The sequence below is a fragment of the Gadus morhua genome, chromosome 13, assembly GCF_902167405.1.
Source record: "Gadus morhua chromosome 13, gadMor3.0, whole genome shotgun sequence".
Taxonomy (NCBI): Eukaryota; Metazoa; Chordata; class Actinopteri; order Gadiformes; family Gadidae; genus Gadus; species Gadus morhua.
In genome coordinates this window covers 25,631,025-25,653,823 of record NC_044060.1, presented here as the reverse complement: position 1 = coordinate 25,653,823, position 22,799 = coordinate 25,631,025, and the positions used below count along the sequence as shown (strand labels likewise).

Genomic DNA, 22,799 nt, shown 5'->3' with positions numbered 1-22,799 from the left:
ATCTGGCACTGTTCTAACAGTGTATTTCATTGTTGCCCGGTTTTGAAACCTTGTAAATGGGATTCTGCAAACATGTGTTCATACATTGATAAATACGTTTTGAAAGGTTGAATATTTAGTTTTAAAAACGTGTAAAGGTGTACGTTTACGACATTGCAACGTATTTTTTCAGAACTGACTTTTCAGCACTGACTTTTCAGAGATTTGACCACACAGGCGCAAGCTTTGAGTCACGTGAATATTGGCAGTGTTCTGACGCGCACTCGTTTTGAAACTCCTGAATCTGAAAAAAAAAAAAAACGTTCCTGGGGGTGGGACCATTTAGCTCTAAATCTATTGGTTGCTCTCGGCTGACGTACATTCCAATCACATGTGCCGTTCACCGGGCTGTGCGTGATTGACAGTGCTCTGCCGATGACACGAATAACAAGCGACTTTCGCGGTTGATTTTGATTTCCATTTTCTGGAACCATGGCTGGGAGACAGGTGAGTAATTTTATTCTATATTGTATGCGTTCTAAATCGTCTCCTTATTCACTATGTAGGCTAGTTATATAATACAGGGAAATTTATCCGTTTAACCCTTCCGTCCATAGTAAACCGGAGAATTCCGACACGAAAACGATCGCTGAGGTGGATATATGTCAGGCTGACCCATTGTCAGGGTCAGCCTGGTGTGAGAATGGTCCGAGTCGGGGATGGGCATATGTCAGTATCCCCGCAGTGTTATTCATTGCGCGGCCTGCGAGGCTCGCCAAGCTTTAATTTGTGGCTCGCATGGCATAAATAATAGGGTGATTTGACCACGTAGCCAATAGGTCTACAGATGGCCTATTTCATGAAAACACTAAAAACTAGCGGGGCTTCAACATGTAGGCCTAACCCATTTAAACTAGAAGTGTCTGTTCGTATTGTTCTCTCTTACCCAAAACAGTGGCATTACAAGGTGGACAACAGACAATAGATTATACTTGTATTTTTATTTTATTTATAATTTAATTAAAAAGTAATATTTATGCAGGCCTATCCAATATTCATAGGTAAAATGAATATAGAATGCACATCATTTTGTAAAAGTAATAATTTCTGTATTATTCATTCTTTTTGACTTTCTATGTAGTATTTGAATATTTTGAGATCCTGGATTTTTTATTCCATCAGGTGGTGTTCCATCATCATCTGCAAAAGAAAGGCCTGACCTACCTAGTTTTTCACTTTTTGTAATGAATCTAAAATTGATATTTTCACTTTATGAATGGACATGAGATTCTAATATTTTTAGATGCACCAGTTTGAATACTTTTCACATTGACAATATCTGCGCTGCATGTGTGAAAGGGTAGAACTCAGTCTTTATTTGTTTTTATGACTTTGAGTACGCATTTCTAATTACTTTACTTTGCTCTTTTATTTCCAGGACGTCCTTCAGGAGGAGTTACTTGCACGGCTATAGTCAAGACTCCAGCAAGCACTTTCCAGGCAGCCTCTTGATTTAGACTTCCTAGAGTTTGTCTGCTGCAACAAATTAGTTTTATTTCAATCTTTTGCTGATCAGATCCACATAGACAATGATATTTTGCAGCAGTTAAACTATTTGTTGGAGCTGGTCCATGCGGCAATTGTGAACAGTCCAACTGAATCACATTTTGACACAGCTGTGGGTTTGAAGGGAAAACCCAGAATGATAATCCAGAAAGATCAGCTGCAACATTTGTTAGACTCACAATTCTCTGTACCATACCATGCATAGATCAGTTATTAGTAGAGCTGTCAAGCGATTAAAATATTTAATCGTGATTAATCGCATTAATGTCATAGTTAACTCTAATTAATCGCGATTAATCGCAAATTCTTTTTCTATGCTAAATATCCCTTGATTTTTTTGTCCCATAATTCTTCTCATTTGAATTCTCTTATCAACATGGTGAAGTGCATCGGCTTGCCTTGTGCAAATGATTTTTTATTGATAACAACATTGGCATATACACTGATCAAAACAGGACGATACAAAAAAAGAGCCTATAGTGCAATTAAACGACTGCTTTGAACAAATGTCATTTGAACATAGCAGTCAGGCTACTGCTTCTTTGTTTTGAGCCAAAGAAAATTTTTTTTTTTTTTTTTTTAATAAGTAATTGCGTTAATAGCGCGATAAAATTTTAACGCCGTTAAATTTGGTTTGCGTTAACGCCGTTAATAACGCGTTTAACTGACAGCTCTAGTTATTAGGTGTATTAGGGCTGCACAATACATCGAATTTTTATCGCGATGACGATATTGGCGTCCCACGATGACGCGTAGTGTTCCCGCGATATATATATATTTTTTTATTTAAATTTAAATTTTAAATTTTAAATAATGCATCCGCAAAAAAAAGAAAACGAAAAAAGAAACGAGCCCCGCCCATGCAGTAAACGCTGTACCTCCGCTGCAAAGCAAACCAAGCACTCCCTGTACACCTGTCTGCGACTGCGTGAGTCCGGCGCGAAGCGTGAAAAGAGGGAGGGGGGGGGGGCGTGGCCTGGCGGCAATTTGCCGCTGAGCACAGTGTGTGGCTCCTACCACAAGGGGGTGGTAGAAATTCGAAAGATTTTTTTTTCAATGAATAATCGTGGTAAATAATCGTGATATCAATATTGATCAAAATAATCGTGATAATCATTTTGGCAATAATCGTGCAGCCCTAAGGTGTATCACCAAGAACTATTTTTCGAAGGATGGCAGAGTATGGGCTGAGCGTGAGAGGATTCTACAGCACCATGACTGACGCAGAGCTCGATAATATGGTCAGAGCTATTAAAACACAGATGCCCAATGCAGGGTACAGGAGTGTAAAGGGACAGCTCATGGCAATGGGTAGCCGTGTTCAATGGGAGAGGATTACAGACTCAATGCATCGTCTCGATGCAGCTGGAATCCTGTCCCGACTTGCAAGGCTTGGCTGCACTGTACGAAGATCATACTCAGTACGAGGTCCCCTTGCATTGGTGCACATTGACACAAACCATAAACTCATCAGGTATGGTTTAGGTTCCGTCTTCATGACTTTTAAGCTACATTAAATCAGGTTATCTATTTTCCTGGGCGAGATATGAGTCAATATGGATGCGTACTAAACAACAGTAAATAAATTAAGGCATGCATGACAATTAAATGTATAACATTTATTATCTTTTAATTGTATTACTTTTATTCATAGGTACAACCTGGTAATATTTGGTGGAGTTGATGGATTTTCCAGAAAGGTAGTACTTGCATAATGCATACATTATCCAATTATTCATTTCAGTTAAAGCTTCACATGTTTTCCCCCAGAAAAAGTTGTTGCATACTAATTAGGTGGCAATAGTGCTGCAGGATTTGGTTAAATAGTGTCAATATGATGGACAATATTGTGATTTGCTATATAACAAATGGCTTGTATTATGAGTCTACTTGCTTGGTTTTTAAGGAAATTACAGACCAATATGTTTTTTGTATTCTAAAGTGAAAACATAGAATTGTGTGGGGGGAAATTGTTATTGTACCAACATGTAAAATAAAGCTTACTTAGCTTACACTAGCCTACTCCTTTGGAAAATAAATAAAAATGTTTATTCAACTTAAACAAATGCATTCCTCCAAAAACAGTGCAAACGTGCAAAAACAGTAGCAGTGTGGCACTTACCGTTATTTAAAGTTGCCTGTGCCTTCCCTTGCACGCATTTATAAGACTGTTCTCTGTGCTGTCTCACCTGTTCTACAGATTGGTCATGTTGCCCGAGACGTAGTGACTAAAACTTTGCAAGTTTTGCTGAGAATACATCCATGGTCATGGATGTATGGTCATGTATGGTCATGCTTTCATTGTTGGCTAACATATTTGTCACTCTGTGGTCTGTGCCCTAAAAATAAAGTTTTTCTTATGGCACCCTGCAGAACCTGTTAATGCTTATTAACATTACAATTAAGGTTAAGACTGTTGCTATTGTATTAGACCTAAACCTTTCACTGTCTGAGATCAAATTATCCTTAATTATGACTATATAATCTGTTATTCCCCTATTTAACCGTCAAATGTTGTTTTTGATTATAATTGCTGTGTACATAAGCCTTTTCAGTTATTAATCAATGTTAATTTACACAGGTCCTGTACTTGGATGCAGCAACCAACAACAAGCATTCTCCTTTTTCCTTGAGGCCACTCGGTTACATGGTGTTCCATCAAGGTTATTATTTTTTATCAATAAGAAATGTCATCTGTCTTATTCATTTTTTGTTTTGAAAGTTTTCCTTAATGCTGTATCCCTAATATCCAGAAAATGCATTTGAGAAAAATCGTAATGCCCATTCAATTCACATTACTTCTGAATCACTGCTATGTGTTACTGCTGCAGATGTTCATGGTTCTTTATATTTTTCCTATGTTACAGGGTTCGTGGAGATCAAGGCGTTGAAAATGTGGACATTGGCAATGTCACATTGCCCATTTCATGTTCGAGAGACGTGGAACCGGTCGAGCTAGCTTTATCTCGGGAAAGAGTGTACACAATCAAAGGTCATGTGATATACTTCGGAAGAAAATTGTTTTATAGCTTTAGCGTTTATCATCATTTGATCTGTGTGTGTGTGTGTGTATATAATTTCATCTACCCTTTCCGGTAAGACCAAAAAAAACATTTTGAGCCCTGGTCAGTGCAGACAGCTGTAAGAGAAAAGAATGAAAAGCGTTTCTTTTGCACGGCACAGCCCCAATTCCACTATAAATAGGCTACATTTAATCTTGATGAGTAACGGTTGATGGCTGCTTAATGAGTGTTGTTTAATTGACATATCTATATGATATGCTATGGTACAGCCTTGATTAAACAAATCAGCTTTGTTGTTTTGCCAATACCCAGGCCTGATAGACATCTGTACTTTTACAGGATTGAACGGATGTGGCGAGATGTGTGGATGGCTGTGACTTGCATCTTTTATGATGTGCTTCACACGCTCGAGGAAGATGGTGTTTTGGACATAGCAAACATAATGCACCTTTTCTGCGGCACCAGAAAACCAAATTACATACAGCAGGTCCAGACCCATGGACATAATAAAGGATGGACCACGGACTGGAAAATGGCCGCCCATTCATTCCTATGCAAACCTGCTCAGTGGCGCATGGCTACATACAGGAGAGATTTGCTTCCGCGTTATGTGGCCAAGACACGTGACCTATTCCGTGACGTACCGGATGCAGAGATCTTCTTCTTCTTCTAGTTTAGTGGCGGATCATAGTTTTTCCCCATATACCGCGACCTACTGGACTACTACACAGGAGTTTGTGACAAGGACGTTGACAAGGACAAGGACGTTGGCAAATCATACTTTAAATCATACAAATAAATTCAAAGAAAAAACCAAACTAACGAAACAAAATAAACAAAATAAAACAAACTAACAAAAGAAATGAATAAATAAAAATAAGCAATCAGCAATTTCATTGCCATATATTCCATGGTGGGCTGGAATCCAACAGAACTGAATAACTAAACCAAGGCTTATAATATTTAAAAGAAGATGCTTTACCAAATCACCAAATCTTCACGTATTGAATTATTTGTTATAAAACTTAGTATCTCCCATCTAAGAGCGGTGATTATTGTGGCCATCTCGATTGAGTATACTGATAAAGTCACCCACTCTATATCCATATCCTTTTTCAAATTCTGGAATATATATGCCAATACCACATTGTCACATTGAGTTAATGGAAGTTAATTCGGAATTTAATTTAATTCGGAAGTTAATGGAGCCGTGCACTTCAAAATAGGTCCATAGCAAGGAGCCGTTTGTTTCGGTACGGCTCCTTTCAGCTGCCCACCCAACATCAACTGCAAATAAAACGCTTGAGGAGGCGTTATGAAAAGAAAAAACTTACATTTTTTTAAAACAGGGTAGAAAGATAATTATGAGCCTTTGATTGATATCCAGACATTTTTTGCGGAGACACAATCCTGTTCCCCACTTGTATTGGAGTGGACGGCGATATCTACTTCTGGGCCACATGAAATGACGGACCCCCGTCCACTCCCAGCTAAAACAGCTGCAATACCAGGTTTGGCCTCTGAGCACGGGTGGATTGCGGAAGTATATGCCTATCCTGGGGGCCTGTCCAGACCTAGTACTGAAGGGAAATTCAAATTGAGCGGAAGTACTTAGGCGGGCGGAGCCAGGCTAGTGAAATGGTAGGTCATACAAACAAAATTGTAGCCTTAAGCTGTGGGCTATTCTAAAAATACTGTCATCATTCTTTGACGTACATACAATACGATACATACAATATAGAATACAATTACTCACCTGTCTCCCAGCCATGGTTCCAGAAAATGGAAATCAAAATCAACCGCGAAGGTCTCTTGTTATTCGTGTCATCGGCAGAGCACTGTCAATCACGCACAGCCCGGTGAACGGCACATGTGATTGGAATGTACGTCAGCCGAGAGCAACCAATAGGTTTAGAGCTAAATGGTCCCGCCCCCAGGAACGTTTTTTTTTTTCAGATTCGACTGTCAGGAGTTTCAAAACAAGTGCGCGTCAGAACACTGCCAATATTCACGTGACTCAAAGCTTGCGCCTGTATGGTCAAATCTCTGAAAAGTCAGTGCTGAAAAGTCAGTTCTGAAAAAATACGTTGCAATGTCGTAAACGTACACCTTTACAAGTTTTGAAAACTAAATATTCAACCTTTCAAAACTTATTTCTCAATGTATGAACACCTGTTTGCAGAATCCCATTTACAAGGTTTCAAAACCGGGCAACAATGAAATACACTGTTAGAACAGTGCCAGATTTGAAATTCTGCAAATGCGCTGGTGAAATTGTTTGAACTTTGAAAATGTGTTGGTGAAAATTATGAAGAAGATAAAATAGAACACAAAATCATGTTTACAGATGTATAAATTTTAGTATTTTTTTTTTTCAGGTTATAATCTATTTTTTCAGTGTTGCAAAACCTTTTTTACAAGGTGTTGAATTTTCAAACCCAGACTTACAAGCCTTTGAAACTTTTTTTTCAGGTTTGAATTATGGCAGAAACTGACTCCATACAATTACACCATCTCTCAACATGCCACTACTTGTGTGCTATTAATCATTCACATAGACCTATTAAGAAATAATTTGGTACAGTACTATAAATTAAAGGCCCACTATGCAACTTCGGGCATTTCTTCGCTGTTTTCTTGGTTTTGGCAGGCACATTTCTCTACACAGCGCCCCCTACAGCTTCGTAGTAGATATTTCACAACACTGTCGTAACAACTCGTTGATGACCCTTCCCCATGCACTTCAACGCGAGCCATGTGCATTTGTTTTCAAAGAAGCCGGCGAATGCGTGGAGCCATGTCCGAAGTAGATGTTCATAAAGTGTAGGCAAGGTTATACATTTTTAAAAGGGTGTATTTGTATTGCAATAAACATAAATCCATCCTTTTTTATAGTTGACGGGGAGAATTTATATCCTAGATTATAATTGTTTTATCCTAGGTTGAACAGAACAATCAGTGTAAGAGGTTTGGCCAACATAATAATTCTAAATAAACAAGAACCTGGATTCGGGGATTCAGTCTGTATCTGGGGGACGAGACAGACGAACAGCAAAACACCCATGGAAACCAAGGTGTTTATATGGTTACAACCAAGCAAGCTAGAAACATACATGGCTCACAACAAAACGGTCGAGAAAACGCATTTGTACAGAGACTATCAACATCAAGAATACCACGAAGACAAAGGCCACCCAAGGGTACTTTCAATTTCAAAAGCAACACGGCCGAGTCGGCGTCTGATTTGCAGTCTTATTTTTCTTTCAGTTCACGCTATTCCTGAAAAGCTTGCCCAACGTTTAGTCGTGTCTGGCCTCTCTGCCGGTCAGTCTCCCTTTTCTCTTCTTCTGTTCCTCCGACATTGGGTTTCTCTGTCTCTTTTTAGTCGGCTGATCTATGATGAATATAGCAATCCCTTAGTGACTTGTGTTTATATCGAGCCGGTTCCGTGTTTGGGGGTCTGTGCCGTAAAGCAATTCGTTACTTCGCGAGACCCGAGACTCCCGCGAGAGTGGGCGGCGGGTCGCCGGCAGAAACATATTCCTTTTCTCCGCCAAGATGCGCAAGGGTGAGTCGAAACAACGAACAATCAAACAAAAATGCATAATAGAACCATCGCAATGACTCTTAGCCTGTTATATTAAGGTAAATCAAGCCAAAAAAGTTGCATAGTTCCCCTTTCACTCGTGTCTGATCTCTTTTCTGGTCCATTCTTCTTTTGTTCCACCAACGGTCGCCTCTTGGGTCCCTTATCAGTCGATTGATCCATGATGAATGCAACAATTGCCTCGCAACTGGCTGTTTATATCTAGCCGGTGCCATGTTTGGGTGTGTGTCTGTGCCGTAAAGCATTTTCGAAACTACAATCTGACTACATTTTCGAGGATACTTCCGCTGCGTCACATCCGGATTGTGTCGGTCCGAACAGAGCAAGTTGCATATGCGCTTTTTCACTGGAGAGGCGACATGGGTAAATGACACACCCACCAATCGACCCAGAAATGGATGCAGAACCATCAGCATAACTCTCAACCTGCATACTTAATGTAATTTTGGCTTAAAAAGTTGCATAGTGGGCCTTTAATCTAACGTAAAGCTATTTTCTAACCAACAATGTCCTTGACTGACACATATCCCCGTCACGTAGGGACTAGGCTAATAACATAGGCTAATACAAAAAATGTGACTGTGAAAAAGTGACTTCCCTTGTGTAAATTCGGATGTCTGCGTCGGAGCCAGCAAACCGCTGCAGTCCAAACTCTCGCTGGAGACGTAACTCCTGTAGCTCCTTTCTCAGCTCCTGTACTTCATTTGAGACGCTTTCAGCAGCGGAAGCGGACATATCCATGGCAGCCGGTTCAGGGACAGAGCAGTAGTCTTGATCGTTGAAAAGGAGGTCAATTTCGTCTTCCGGAGGGGCAGTTTCGACGAACCGATCCACTCTCTCCCACACGCCGCGTTTGGGGTTTCGACTGTATACTGGTTCCACTCAAAAAGGGTCGCTACGGCACCTTTTGTAAGTCTCCTTCGACCCTGAAGAGTAGTTGGCTCAATCATCTTGTCAGAACTAAAGTGTCTGCTACAGACCTTGCTTGGAGTGAGTGGTGATGACATATTTATCCCGGCGTATGTTTACAATCCATTGACTCCTCACGTCAGTTTGGCTCGGAAAGCCATGGAAACTTAATACCCCTTTGGATTTGGCTGATGCTGTACAGTGAGGGACACAGCAGTGCTCGGCGTAGGTTTCTCCTGCCTATAAAAAATAACAGTTTTTAAATATTTGCGGCCTTGATTCATGTCTAAAGTGTATCAACGTCAGCTGGCTAGCGCGATAAACACACAGACCGGAACCGGCGGAGCTGTATTATTTGAAACAGGAAGTACGTCACACAGCTTATTATTCTTCGCTCAGGAGGATGAGTGAGATTTTTGTCAGAGATAATTTTACACCGATGAGGACTTATTTATGAATCAATAGGTTGATTTGTGGTAATAAATGACTGAAAATATTACACAGTGTCCCTTTAAGGTCCTAACCTCCGAAATACTCGGAAACTCCGAATGTTTTGAAGGCACCATTAGCGAAAGTGGTGGATCACAGTGATGACGTAGTTTACATCATCAGTCGAGAAGACATCACGTTCAGTGGGCGTGCTATTTCATTACCAGGATTTTAATAATGTTCCATGATAAAGGCTAATGAGTTTTGAATTGTGTTGAATGTATTAACTGTAAATACAAAAATAGTTTAACAATCAAAATGAAGAAGAAAAGTGAGGAAACCAACAAAACACTTCCGGGTTAGCGATGGCGTTTTAAAATCTAGTGTGATTTGCAAGGAAGTAATATAATCAACGACAACATTTTTCAACAGGCTTATAAAAATTGGAAATTACGTAAGTAATAGTTCATTAAATGTTGTATATTACTATGCGTAGTACCATGCTTCCGCCCCTATGTACTGCTAAGTATCACGTGACCTCTGGTAACGCAGCCAATGACGCACAGATATCATCACAGCGACGGTTATATCAAGTGAGTGAGTGACTGGTGTAACACTCACTATAACAAACACTTCATTGTAGTGGACGTTTATTTGGATAGCATGATTTAAGACCAACAGACAACTAAACAGTACTAGCCGAGATAGATCCGTTAACTAGCATAACTAAAGAAACGTCCTGCTCGCTCTGTACCAAGGGCGAAGAGCTCTGGTCTGTTAGTATGAGGCAGGTGGCCGGCTGTTTGTCACTATAGTAGTTTGGATATTTGGAAGACATAGTCGCCCTGCTGTTTCTATTGTTTATTTTGTTTATTTAAATTGATTTCCTATCGAGTTGATATGAAGAGTCTTCCGTACTTCTGCCGGGGAGAAGTCGTCCGGGGCTTCGGGAGAGGAAGCAAAGAGCTCGGGATTCCGACCGGTGAGTTCAAGGGAAACTGTTTCCTAATCAATCGAAACCCATTGTCAACTGCCTTCATCTCTACCCTTTTCCATACCTACGTGTCTTCTCTCAACTATCCCTCTGCAGCCAACTTCCCAGACTCTGTGGTGGAATATCTCCCGGCAGACATTGGCACAGGCATATACTATGGCTGGGCATGCGTAGGCAACGGGGACATACGTAAGATGGTGATGAGCATCGGCTGGAACCCCTACTACAAGAACACTAAGAAGTCCATGGTCAGTAGAAGTATTAGTAGTTGTAGGAAAAGTCCCATTTAGCTTTCAGTCAGGTTGTGCTTTCTCCACAGAAGCCTTGATGAAGGTGTGAATGCAACATGTTTAAAATGGAAGGTGCTTCTTTGACCAAATTCAGATCAATGATATCCTCTTGTTCTGACCATTGCTAAGAGTAAAATCCTTCAGCCACAGTAGCTTTGGTTTAAGGAAATGAAAGATGACAAGTGTTCTCTTTACAGGAGACCCACGTGATTCACACGTTTAAGGAAGACTTCTACGGGGAGATCCTCAGTGTGGTCCTGGTGGGCTACATCCGTCCAGAGACCAGTTTCCCCTCACTGGGTAAGAGCTGGTACTATTAGTGAGTCATTCATAGCGAGCATAGGAGGGATGAATAGTGGTGGGGGTCAATAACCATGGTACTGTCTAGGAGGACACCAAGGCTATTAACTCAACTGCAGTGCTTCCCAAAAAAAATCTTAACAACTAAGCCATAGCATTCCTTAACAGCGATTACAAAGCGTGATCAATTAACTAGTTATAACGTGAGGATACATTTTCCACACACCATTATGGTAAGTCATTAACAATGACAAAGAATGGAGAAGAAACCCAACAAATTATAATGACAAGCCATTGAATCCCTAGGATGTCGATCCAACCCAATCATTCTTTCCTTTCTCTTATTCCTCCTCTCCTTCATTCTCCCTCTCTCCCCCTCTAGAAGCTCTGATCGCAGCCATCAACAATGACATTGAGCAGGCCAAGTTCAAGCTGGAGCTGCCGGAGCACCTCAAGCTGAAAGAGGACAACTTCTTCACAGCCGCCATCAGCACAACGACAACAACAACAAAGACTATAATGAACGGTCACTAACTCTCGGCCGTGTCCCTTTACACCGACAAACAGGTCCCCATCCAGCGCAAACAGACATGTAGACATCTCCACAGATGGTTAGGTTAGGTTAGGTTAGATATCCCCCCCCACCCCCTTGCTTAAATGCTTACAGATGCCACACATTTCCATTGAGACAAACATGGGCTTTGGCATACAAAAGGGGCATCGGGTCTCTTATGCCGACTGTGTTGGTTTCAGATGTACAGGTGCGAAATGCAAGTAGAAATTCTTCTGTAGCGGTTGATGATGGATTTTAAGAAGGGGTTTGTTATTCCACAGGTAAAATGGACCCTAGACTTAGACTCGTCACTACTGTCCAAATATCAGGCAGGCTTTATTCAGTTTGCCAGTCTACCAGCGACTGCTAGTTCTTGTGTTCAAGAGACATGAAATCTTAATTTTACATTGATTGCACAATGAACAGTTATGCAACAGTCCTAACCCTAACCTGCTACAATGCAAGGCTGGACTGGGCAAATAGAGGAGGTTATATTTGTCCTATATAGTTCCTAAGGCGGTGTCCCTCCTATGTAGGCAGTAAAATGTGTCCTTAAGTCACAAGATCAGTTTCTCATTAGAAACGGTCTAATTGTGACCTACCAGATAATTTGTTTTGGTTGGATATAAAAAGATTCTTTTCAGGCCAAACTTTCTTGATGGTCCCTAAACAGTAATCTGTTAGTCAACCAGTAATCTGATAGAAACAGATTGATTTACTGAAGAAACATATTTGATTTCAGCCTTGGAACTATATCTAATTAGTCACTATTTAATTCAAGCTGTTCCGTGAATCTGAAAACATTTCTGTTTCAAAGTTTAAATGGGGCATAGAACAAAGGTCCTCGTGAGCTCTAGTTACACATTACTTCACTATCTGTCCCTCGACCCCTGCTGTCTTCACCCTCCTCCAATGATTTCTGTTGTGAAAGAAATCAAGGCTCAGTATGCCAAAGGGTAGCTTTGTTTGTGTTACCAATTTATAGTGAGGTGGATAAACCAGTCATATCAGAGCAGGAAGTTAGGGAGCATATAGGGCGTTGTGTACTTCCTAAGAAAAATCGTACCAACTGGCAATGTGTTGACTGATCCCATGTCAGTTATTTGTAAAGTTATTGAGTAAATTAATACTGTAAAACTACCAACAGAACTCTGTACATATTAGAGAGTAAAAATATAACAAAGTGTACATCCATCGACGCCTTATTTGTAATATGGTTACGGAAACAAGTGCTAATATTGTGGTCCATTTTAAACCCAAGTTCTGCTGCACTTTGACAAGGGGGCCACCTGTATGATTAATGATCCTATATACAGTATGTACATACTATATAGTCTTGATAGTTTGACAGATACGGTAATTTTTTTTCTTTCCTCATAGATAATATACATGACATTAATGGAAATTAAATGTAACTATTGACCGTGCTAAGAAAGATCTGTATTTCCAATGATTAGGCCCAAACATTGGCCAAACTGCATGTACATTGTTTGTTCACATGTAAATATCAAGACTTCTATTGATTTAAAAGAAAAGCTAACTGGAGAAAATTTGGCAAATGATTACATATATTTAAATGTTTTGTCGTTTTATTTAGGAAGAGCAAGGATCTTGAGGTGAAATGTTTTTAGCATTATAACTAAACACAGCTTCCTGTAACATAAAACCTTCAATATATAATTTGGTTGATCCTGCAAACAGAGCATGTGTTCAAGTCTTTGGCCACCAACTGAAACATTGGTTGTCTGTTTTTTATAGGTTTTGAATTAATCAACAATGGACATTGCCTACTCAGCCTTATCTTGTGCCCTGAATACCAACAGTGTATCTTAGATGTGTGTCTAATCTCTGCAAGAAGGCCTTTGTATTTATGCCCCATGGGGATTGATTCTCCTAGGTGTGTCACATGCGGGCCCACCTTGATGCGTTTGTTTAAATATATTGATGGTAGATACCTTTAAGTTGTATCTTCAGTAGGCAAACGTCAAACAAAAACTTAACAGGCCTTTGTGGTTTTAGTGCGGTAGAATATGTTGTCAATAGTGTGGTGTGACCAAAACCAATTATCCATCCAAAATGCATGAGCACAGCTAAAACAAAGTAAATAAATGAATATAAATAACTACAGGTATCAACAATCTTTCTAAATAGTTAAGAGGTAAAACATTTAATAAATGTTTTTAAATTTAATATTTAATAATTCTGTTTGTATTAATTAAAATATAGAATCACATTTAACCGTTCAGCTTGTCAATATTAACAGATTAGTAGAGTTTAAAGGGGACATACTATGAAAACTACACTTTTCCTGGGATTTGGGGTGTTGTTTTGGGTCTGGTGCTACCACACGTATAGGAACTTTGAAACAAGTCTGTAGGCCTGCATGATTTTTTGAGTGAGATATGCATTTCTGAAAGTACCCCGCCTACAGTTAACAAACGAGCGAGTCAGTTTCGGCCCCTCCTACGTAGGAAGGGGGCGCAGTTGAATATTACCTCCCACTTCCCCACTCCCCTCCAATCAGAGCATAGCTAAGATTTTGTGGACCAGAGGCCGAGCAGCTCCGGCGGGGGGAAGTCGGCGGCAGCTCAGCCCCGGGCCGGGAGTACAATCCCTTTTCCCTGCCGGCGGCACCGCCGGAGCTGCCAGCGGCAGTCCGGAGGAGGAGACATGGAGAAGAAAGGGATTGCACTCCCTGAGCTGAACTGCTGGTGCAGCCGCCGTCAAAGACGTCCGGCATCTCCGGCGCGAGGAGCTCGGCGGCAGTTTGGCATATCAGCTCCCAGAGTACAATCCCTTTCTCCTCCATGTTGGGGTTCATGGACTTCAGAGAGTCAAGGCCAAAGTTCCTTCCCCCAATTATTCTCAACCATGGCCAAGATATCACTACAAGTCTTTCCTTGTTTTGAAAGTGCCAGAGACGTCAGACGCAGTCTTTAATGATAATAATAATAATAATAATTGATCCGCTTTTTATAGCACTATTCTAAATACTCAGACGCTTTACAAATAAGAAAGGAATACCTACAGACAGTACAGACAATCAAACAAAAGGGAAAAAAACACCACCACAACACATTAAGAGAGCGTGAGTGAGTGGAAGATGGCGGAGGATGATTTGTCAAATGTTGTAGGTGGTCCTGAAGAGATAGGTTTTATGTTGACTTTTGAAGGAACAGTGTACCAGAGTTTCGGATTGCCAGAGGGAGGGAGTTCTAGAGGGTAGGGGCGGCGATGGTGAAGGCTCTGTCCCCCAGGGTGCGATACTTGGTCTTGGTGATGGAGGTGAGAAGGTTGGCATCAGCGGAGCGTAGGCGGCGAGTGGGAAGGTGGCGATGGAGGACATGAGTTATGTACGAGGGTGCAAAGTTGTTTAGCGCTTTGTAGGTGGTGGGGAGAATCTTGAAATTGATGCGTTGTTTTATTGGAAGCCAATGAAGTTGACGGAGGATGGGAGTAATGTGTTCTCTGGAGGGGGAGTTGGTAAGCAGTCGGGCAGCAGAGTTTTGTACATATTGCAATTTTTGAAGAATAGTGTAGCGGAGGCCATACAGAATGCTATTGCAATGGTCGAGTCTGCAAGTGATGAAGGCATGGATTTCGGCAGCTGAGGATGAAAGGGTGGGTCGAAGGCATGCAATGTTGCGGAGGTGGAAGAAGGATGTTTTTCTGACGCTGTTTATGTGTGACTTGAGGGAGAGCGTGGGGTCCATGATGATGCCGAGGTTTCTGACCAGGGGGGAAGGAGTGACAGAGTGACCATCGATGCAAAGTGAGAATTTCTGGGAGGTGGGGATAATGGTTTTTGGGCCGAAGATGATGATTTCAGTTTTATTGCTGTTGAGTTTGAGGAAGTTGTGGTCCATCCAGGTTTTGATGTCCGTGAGACAGTTGGTGAGAGTGGATAGGATGCCAGGAGTCATGGCTGTGGTGGTGGTGATGTATAGTTGGGTATCTTCTGCGTAACAGTGAAATTGAAGACCATGGTGGCGGACGATGTGACCTAGTGGATGCATGAAGAGGATGGGGCCAAGCACTGAGCCTTGGGGGACTCTGTGTGAGACAGGGATGGTGTGGGATTTGTGGTTGTTGATGGAGATGTATTGGAATCTTTCAGACAGGTAGGAGGTTAACCAGGAGAGGGCGGAGTCAGTGATGCCAATGGATTGCAGACGGGTGAGGAGGATGAGTGATTGACGGTGTCGAAGGCAGCACTGAGGTCGAGGAGGAGGAGAATGGTGAGGGAGCCGGAGTCAGAGGAGAGTAGGAAGTCGTTGGTGAACTTAAGTAGGGCTGTTTCAGTACTGTGGTGGGTTCGGAAGCCGGATTGGAATGTTTCGTGTAGGTAATTGGAGAGGAGGTATTGCTTGAGTGGTGTTGCGACGGCTCTTTCCAGTAGTTTGGAGAGGAATGTGAGGTTGGAGATGGGTCTGAAGTTGTTGAGGTCGTCGGAGTCAAGGCCAGGTTTTTTAAGGAGGGGGGAGACGGCAGCAAGCTTAAGAGGTGGGGGAACAGTGCCAGAGTTTAGGGAGGAGTTGATGGTGTCTGTGATGAGTGGGGTGATTTATAATATCATCCGAGGCGCACATAGCTTTTATCCGTGATATTAGATAGGCCTATAATATTATATAAATAATACCCATATTTAATATTATTATATTATATAGAGGATTATCAGTCTACGTCACTCCCCGCTCTACACGCATGTTGTTTGCAGAAAGAGACGAGAGCGACAAGAGCCGCAATCAAGAGCAGTGGTCAATTACACTTTGTGCTGCCACACTTCTAACAGGAGTCCCCAGGTGTGGAAGAAAGTCATGTGAGAAAATGGCTGCCGTGAAGTCACACAGTTTGGCAGGCTCTGTGGGTGTGCTCCAAAAGCCAACTAAAAATATCAAAATACATTGGCTTTCGCCATCTGCATGTACCTTTACTGTTTTTGCATGTTCTCTACTCTTGTGCCTAACACTTACACGAAAAATGGATACAAATGGAGACCAATTCCTCTACCCAGCCAAGATGAGTCAATACCTTCTCTTCACAAGATTACTGGACAATGGAATTGCAAGGCCACCCTCAGGTAAACATGAACAGCTGAAAAACCTAAACCTTTCTTGGGAATTGTACATCTTCTGATAATACTGCTCCTGGCTGATGATGTTGAAATAAATCCTGGACCTTCAATGAACTTAAACTACCTGGATGCTAAACCACCACAGCTATCAGGGCTACATCCACAGCTGGCAGGTCTACAAGCACTACTAGCCGGGCTACAATCACAGCTAACTGAGTTACAACCACAGCTAGCAGGGCTACAACCACAGCCAGCCAGGCTACAATCACATCTAATTGGGCTAGGGCCATAGCTAATCGGGTTACAACCGCACCTAACTGGGCTACAACCTCAGCCATTCAGGCTACAACCACAGCTAACTGGGCTACAACCTCAGCCATTCAGGCTACAACCACAGCCAGCTGGGCTACAGCCACAGCTAACTGGGCTACAACTACAGCTAGCAGGGCTACATTCACAGCTGGCATGGCTACATCCACAGCTGGCATGGCTACAACCAAAGTTAGCAGGGCTACATCTACAGCTAGCAGGGCTACAACAACAGCCAGTCAGGCTGCAACCTCAGCTAGCCGGGCTACAGCAACAGCCAGCCGGGCTGCAACAACAGCCAGCCGGACTGCAACAACAGCCAGTCTGGCTACAGCAACAGCCAGCCGGGATACAGCAACAGCCAGCCGGGCTGCAACCACAACCTGCCGGGCTACAGCAACAGCCAGCCGGGCTGCAACCACAGCCAGCCGGGCTGCAACCACAGCCAGCCGGTCTACAACCACAGCCAGCCGGGCTACAGCCATCAACAGAAGGTGGTGACGAGTCGCTGCCTGTCTCAAGGAGTACACTGATGCCACAGAACTATGGGAGTCGGGCCATGGATGACTGTCATCCAATCAGCACAGACACTCGTGGGGTTGTAACGGATGTCAACATAGGCGGCAAGAAACTGCTTAATCCAGCAATCACGAAAAAAACGGAAAAGTAAAGTGTTTCAAACAGTTAATAATTCCAGATTAATCTGGGACCCTAAAGCAAAGCCAAAAGGCATATTATGTGGACATTTAAACATACGTAGCATTAAATCAAAAAGTGACCAAGTTCAACATCTCTCAATGACTCTAATCTTGACTTTCTTTGCCTGTCTGAAACCTGGCTTCATAAATATTCACCCTCAGCAGTTTTTTCTGCACCTGGTTATAATATATACAGAAGGGACAGATTGGGCTCAAAGGTAGGGGGGGTTTTGATCTATGCCAAAGATATTTTTAATTGTAAAGAAATCCATGTATCAAATCAAAATGGACTGGAATTGATTTGTCTCGATATACCTTTGTCGCCACAAATGTCATTTGTCCTCATTGTAATTTACAGACCCCCCTTATCAAATATTGACTTTTATGAAAACTTGATAATTTAGTGAAACAATGTAATTTTCAGAAAGAGGTGATCATCATGGGTGACTTAAATATAAACTGGGAGGATAAACAAAATAGGAAAAATCTGAAAAGGGTTATGGGTGGGATGGATTTAACACAGCTAATTCATGGGCCCACAAGAATAACTAATTCCACCAGTACACAGATTGATTTAGTCTTTAGCAACAGACCTGAGAGAATTTTGAAATCATTCAATATGCTAAGAGGACTGTCTGATCACAATCTGATTTTAGTGGCAAGGAAGCTGAAAAGTAAGCGATTTAAACCCTTGGCTGCATCAGAATCTCATACAATTCCGAGGAATGAGCAACCTCATTTTAAAACCTCAATCCAGCAGGTAAACTGGAATGAGCTGCTATCGGGAAGTAACCTTGTTACCTTGATTGTTTAACATTTTTAAAAAAAATACAGGAAATGATTAAACAATTTACATGCATGATTAAAAATAGGGCCAAAAAGAACAGTCTCCCTTGGTTAAATGATAAAAAATTTAAACTGATGAAAGAGCGTGATCTTGCTCTAAAAAGATCCATCAAAACAAAACTTAAACATGATCAATACATACATATATATAAGTATCAATACACAACATTAAAGGGGACATATTATGAAAACAGCACTTTTCTTGGGATTTGGGGGGGTGTTGTGGGTATATGGTGCTCCCACACGCATACAAACTTTGAAAAAAGTCTGTACTTGATTTTTTGAGTAAGATACGCATTTTTGGAAGCAGCCCGCCTCAAGCTACCAATCGAGCGAGTCAGTTTCAGCGCCCGTTCCTACGTAGGATGGGGCGCTCATTTGAATATGACCCCACCCCCTTCAATCAGAGTATAAATAGGACACAGCCTTGTGTTTCATGATTGGAATTCATCATGTCGAGGATTCACAAGAGGTGTTCTGTTGTTGGCTGTATGGACGTCCACAAATCCCTCCATCGTGTCCCAGAGGACGAAAGAGCGACGTGGATTGATTTCATTTTTGAAGGCGAAGTCCCGGCTACAGTTGGCAAAAACCTGTTGGTCTGCGCTAACCACTTTACGACTGACTGTTTCTCCAACTTCGGTCAGTACACGGAAGGATTAGCTGTGAAACTTTATCTGAACGTGGGGTCCCTTCCAACTTTGCGTGGAATACCTGCAGACGAAGGACATGTAAGTATACAAATAATTTGCTGTGTGTTTCTTTAGTAGATTAGCATGAACTTGTGCGTGTTTGTGGCGTGAGTTTTTCCATTGAAAACGATGAAAGGCTAGGGAAAGCACATGCTCCAAAGCTACCAAGGATACATTCAGTGAGACAATGAGTGAACTAGATTTTTATAGGTAAACGTTCGCATTGTGGGTAGTTAATGCGAAGGTGACATAGGGGAGTTGGAGTGACCATCGTGGAGAATGCAAGACAGTTAACGGAATCTACATAACAAAGAAGTCATTCGATAGACATGGCCTGAGTATCAGATTTCGTGGCTACAATGGCAATTCAAATACCAACGAAGCTCCCATCCAGAGAGAGGAAGGGAGGTATCTAAAGGTACAGCGAGAATGTATACAAGTGAATAGCAATTATATATACACGGTGAATATAATTTCTATATTATAGTTAGGCAGTGGCTATTCGTACGGCGGCCGAGCTTGTCACGTGACCGCTGCTCGGCGCTAACCCTAACCGGGCCAACCGTAATTATGGTAATTAATTATAGTAATAACCCTAACCCTTACCCTAACCATAACCTGCCGTGAAAATAGACTAATGCAGTATTTTTACGACGCGCTGTACGAATAGCCTAATTGCTATTCTTACGGTCGCCGTACGAATAGCCACTGCGTTATAGTTATGCTTGATATTTAAACGACACAGAGCTATATATGCAAGATAAGGTTGACGTCTCTTTTTTTTCTCCGATAGGCCTCAGAGCATCCTGCATCATCGAAGTTACCTGCTACAAGGGATATTGGCTGCAATACTGAGCCACCTCAGAGACACCATGTTGGCACACAACTTTCTTTGAAGACTCTTCATTCACATTACAGAAGTGAAGGTTGGTAGTGTTTATACTGTAACAGTGCAGTCATGTTTTATTCCCAAGAATGCCCTATCATAAATATATACGTTTTGTTACAGCTGTCCAGGCTACTGTGTCCTTCAAGGACTTTGGCACATCCACTGATCCCTTCACAGGCCCACTGCCTGTAGCATGCTCGACACCTGTAAAGCTGCCACCATCTAAGAGACCTTGGCTGCAGCAGCAGGAGGAGGAGGAGGAGGAGGATTGTCTCGAGGGCAGCGCAATACTGGCTTCTGAAGGCTTGGACGCAACCTTTTACCCTGAAGACTCGGTCACAACTTTGCCTGAGTCAACATTCATGTCGTGAGTAACTGAAATATCCATGTCTCAATGTATATAATCAGTTTTTTGTGGAAATGGATGGTGTGTACTTCAGGAGTTCTGCTTTATAATGCTTTTTTAAAGTATTTGGTTATTGTTCAAACTGTTTGAAAGAGTTATTTTATTGATTAACTAATTCCCCCCCCCCAGAGATGCTGAATCCACATCCAAACACGATATAAGGAAGTACATAGTGTACGAGACCTGTCTCATGGAGCTGTTCGAGGTGTGTCCTGTGTGCAAGCGTGTTTGCAGTGTGAAAAACAAAGTGCTTGGGACATTCATATCAGTGAAACAGCTGTGTGAGTATTGCGAGTATTCCCGAATTTGGCAAAGCCAGCCTCTTCTGGATAGCACACCAGCTGGGAACTTGCAGCAGTGTACATCAGTGGAGCCTCTTTCTTCAAACTTCAAAGGGTAAATGAGTGAATAAGTAAATAATAATTTGCCCCATTGTTGAACATGGCATATGTTACATTATCAAGTCCTATTTTTCAGGTGTTCAAGGCGATGCATCTACAGATTTTTCTGTATGATACCTTTCGTCGGCATGCCCGAATGTTTATAGAGCCAGCTATTGTCCATGAATGGAACCATTCCCAGGATGTGATGCTGCAGCAGCTCAGCGAAGAAAGAAAAGTAATACTTGGTGGCGACATGAGGGCTGATTCTCCAGGTATATATTTTGAAATGCTAAGAGTAGGATATGTCTGATTGTAAATGACTACGAATACATAAACGCATACCCGACAAATAAAATATTGTGACTATGTTTTCACAGGGCACTGTGCAAAATTTGGGAGCTACACCATGATGGACCTCAACACCAAAACTATTGTCGATCTCCAGTTGGTTCAGGTAGGCGTGACGAATAAAGTGTAGTGTTCTGTTTCTTACTTAATTTTTGGCAATGTCACAAATTTTAAATATAGACCCGTACTTCTGATTTTTGACAGAGCAACGAGGTTGGAGGAAGCTCCCATATGGAGAAGGAAGGCCTGAAGAGGAGCCTGGCATTGTTGGATGCACGTGGTGTAACCATTGATAGCATCGTCACTGACCGTCATCCACAAATCCAGAAATTTCTGAGGGACAACAACATCACTAAATTTTATGACGTCTGGCACATGGAGAAAGGTACACTCACCCAACGAAACATTAGAAACCTACTTATAGCAGGGACGCCCTTTTGCCTTCAGAACAAGATACAAGAAGTATTCTGTACATATTTCGGTGCATAATGATAGGATAGTATCTTGTAGTTGGGGAAAATGTGTGGAATTCATATTGGGTTCACTTCCGATTCTTAAAATATTTATTCTGATTTGTAGGAATTACAAAGCAACTACATAAAATTAGCAAAACCAAGGACTGCCAGAAAGTAAAGACGTGGATGCGAGCCATCAGAAACCACATCCATTGGACGGCGGCATCTTCAATAACCGGGCCGGAGAGAGTGGCAAAATGGACCTCCCTCCTGAACCATGTTCAGGATATTCATACTCATGATGATCCCCTCTTCCCAAAATGTCTACATTCAATTCGCAGCACAACGGACAAGAGTAGATGGCTCTCAGGAGGTTTGTCTCATTCTCTTTTCAAAACTGGTTTGACTATATTGATTAGCTGCAAGTCTAGTCATTACCAATAAGTAGGATATAATGTATGATATTTTTGTCTTTCAGCAACTCCTGCATTCTAAAAGCTGGAGAAGGCGCTGACCAAGAAGGCAGTCCTGAGGGATATAGCAAAGCTCAGTTCCCACCACCAGACGTCCTCTTTTGGAGGCATTCCACGCCGTGATCCTGCGGTTCGCTCCTAAAAATGTGGTCTATCCATTTCTAGGAATGCTGTGCAGGTAAATGAAACTGATTACTTGTTGTGAACATTTGCCCATTTCTTGCAGTTATTTTCATGTTTGATTTTTCTTTTTAATGTCAGACTCTACCTGGCTGCACTGCAGTAAAGCCCATTTTTTTCACACTCTGATCCTGGGCAATTGTGGTTCAGAGGAGTAACTATTAATTTAAACAATACAGTTCTTTCTGTTTTAATAAGTCAGAGAACACAAAACAGCACATTTATTGGAGCTCTGCTTTTTCAACATAAATGTTAGGCCATATTTGAATATCACATTTATAGAGGCACAGGGATCTGGACGCCTATGGTTCTTATCCCGCTTATGATTTGTGGTTAGAACCTTTATATAGCCTGAATAAAAAAAAAAAAATTTCCGTTAGGAAATGATGACAAAAC

The 22,799-nt window shown here is 41.8% G+C and overlaps 1 protein-coding gene and 1 long non-coding RNA gene across 4 annotated transcripts; both read left to right on the top strand.

Moving 5' to 3' along the window:
- The first annotated feature begins 2,622 nt into the window (after positions 1-2,622).
- Positions 2,623-5,020, top strand: LOC115557360 (uncharacterized). The gene is made up of 4 exons (XR_003979175.1): positions 2,623-3,245; positions 3,746-4,208; positions 4,413-4,537; positions 4,908-5,020. It is a non-coding gene; the product is annotated as an uncharacterized LOC115557360 (long non-coding RNA).
- A 4,700-nt stretch (positions 5,021-9,720) lies between these two features.
- rfk (riboflavin kinase) lies at positions 9,721-13,840 on the top strand. 3 transcript variants are annotated; one of them, XM_030374659.1, is made up of 5 exons: positions 9,721-9,967; positions 10,409-10,495; positions 10,604-10,755; positions 10,995-11,097; positions 11,480-13,840. In XM_030374659.1, the coding sequence occupies exons 2-5, from the start codon at positions 10,414-10,416 to the stop codon at positions 11,629-11,631; spliced, it is 489 nt and encodes a 162-aa protein (XP_030230519.1). In that variant the 5' UTR covers positions 9,721-9,967; positions 10,409-10,413; the 3' UTR covers positions 11,632-13,840. The 3 variants fall into 3 exon arrangements, with proteins under 3 accessions (XP_030230519.1, XP_030230518.1, XP_030230520.1); XM_030374660.1 differs by lacking the exon at positions 9,721-9,967 and adding an exon at positions 10,005-10,106; XM_030374658.1 differs by lacking the exon at positions 9,721-9,967 and having other exon boundaries at positions 9,996-10,495.
- Positions 13,841-22,799: the final 8,959 nt, after the last annotated feature.

Excerpts from the sequence above, each read along its gene's own strand:
- rfk (XM_030374659.1), top strand. The coding sequence starts at position 10,414 with ATGAAGAGTCTTCCGTACTTCTGCCGGGGAGAAGTCGTCCGGGGCTTC. Across the intron at positions 10,496-10,603 it reads AGAGCTCGGGATTCCGACCG|CCAACTTCCCAGACTCTGTG; the intron begins GTGAGTTCAAGG and ends ATCCCTCTGCAG. Across the intron at positions 11,098-11,479 it reads GACCAGTTTCCCCTCACTGG|AAGCTCTGATCGCAGCCATC; the intron begins GTAAGAGCTGGT and ends CTCCCCCTCTAG.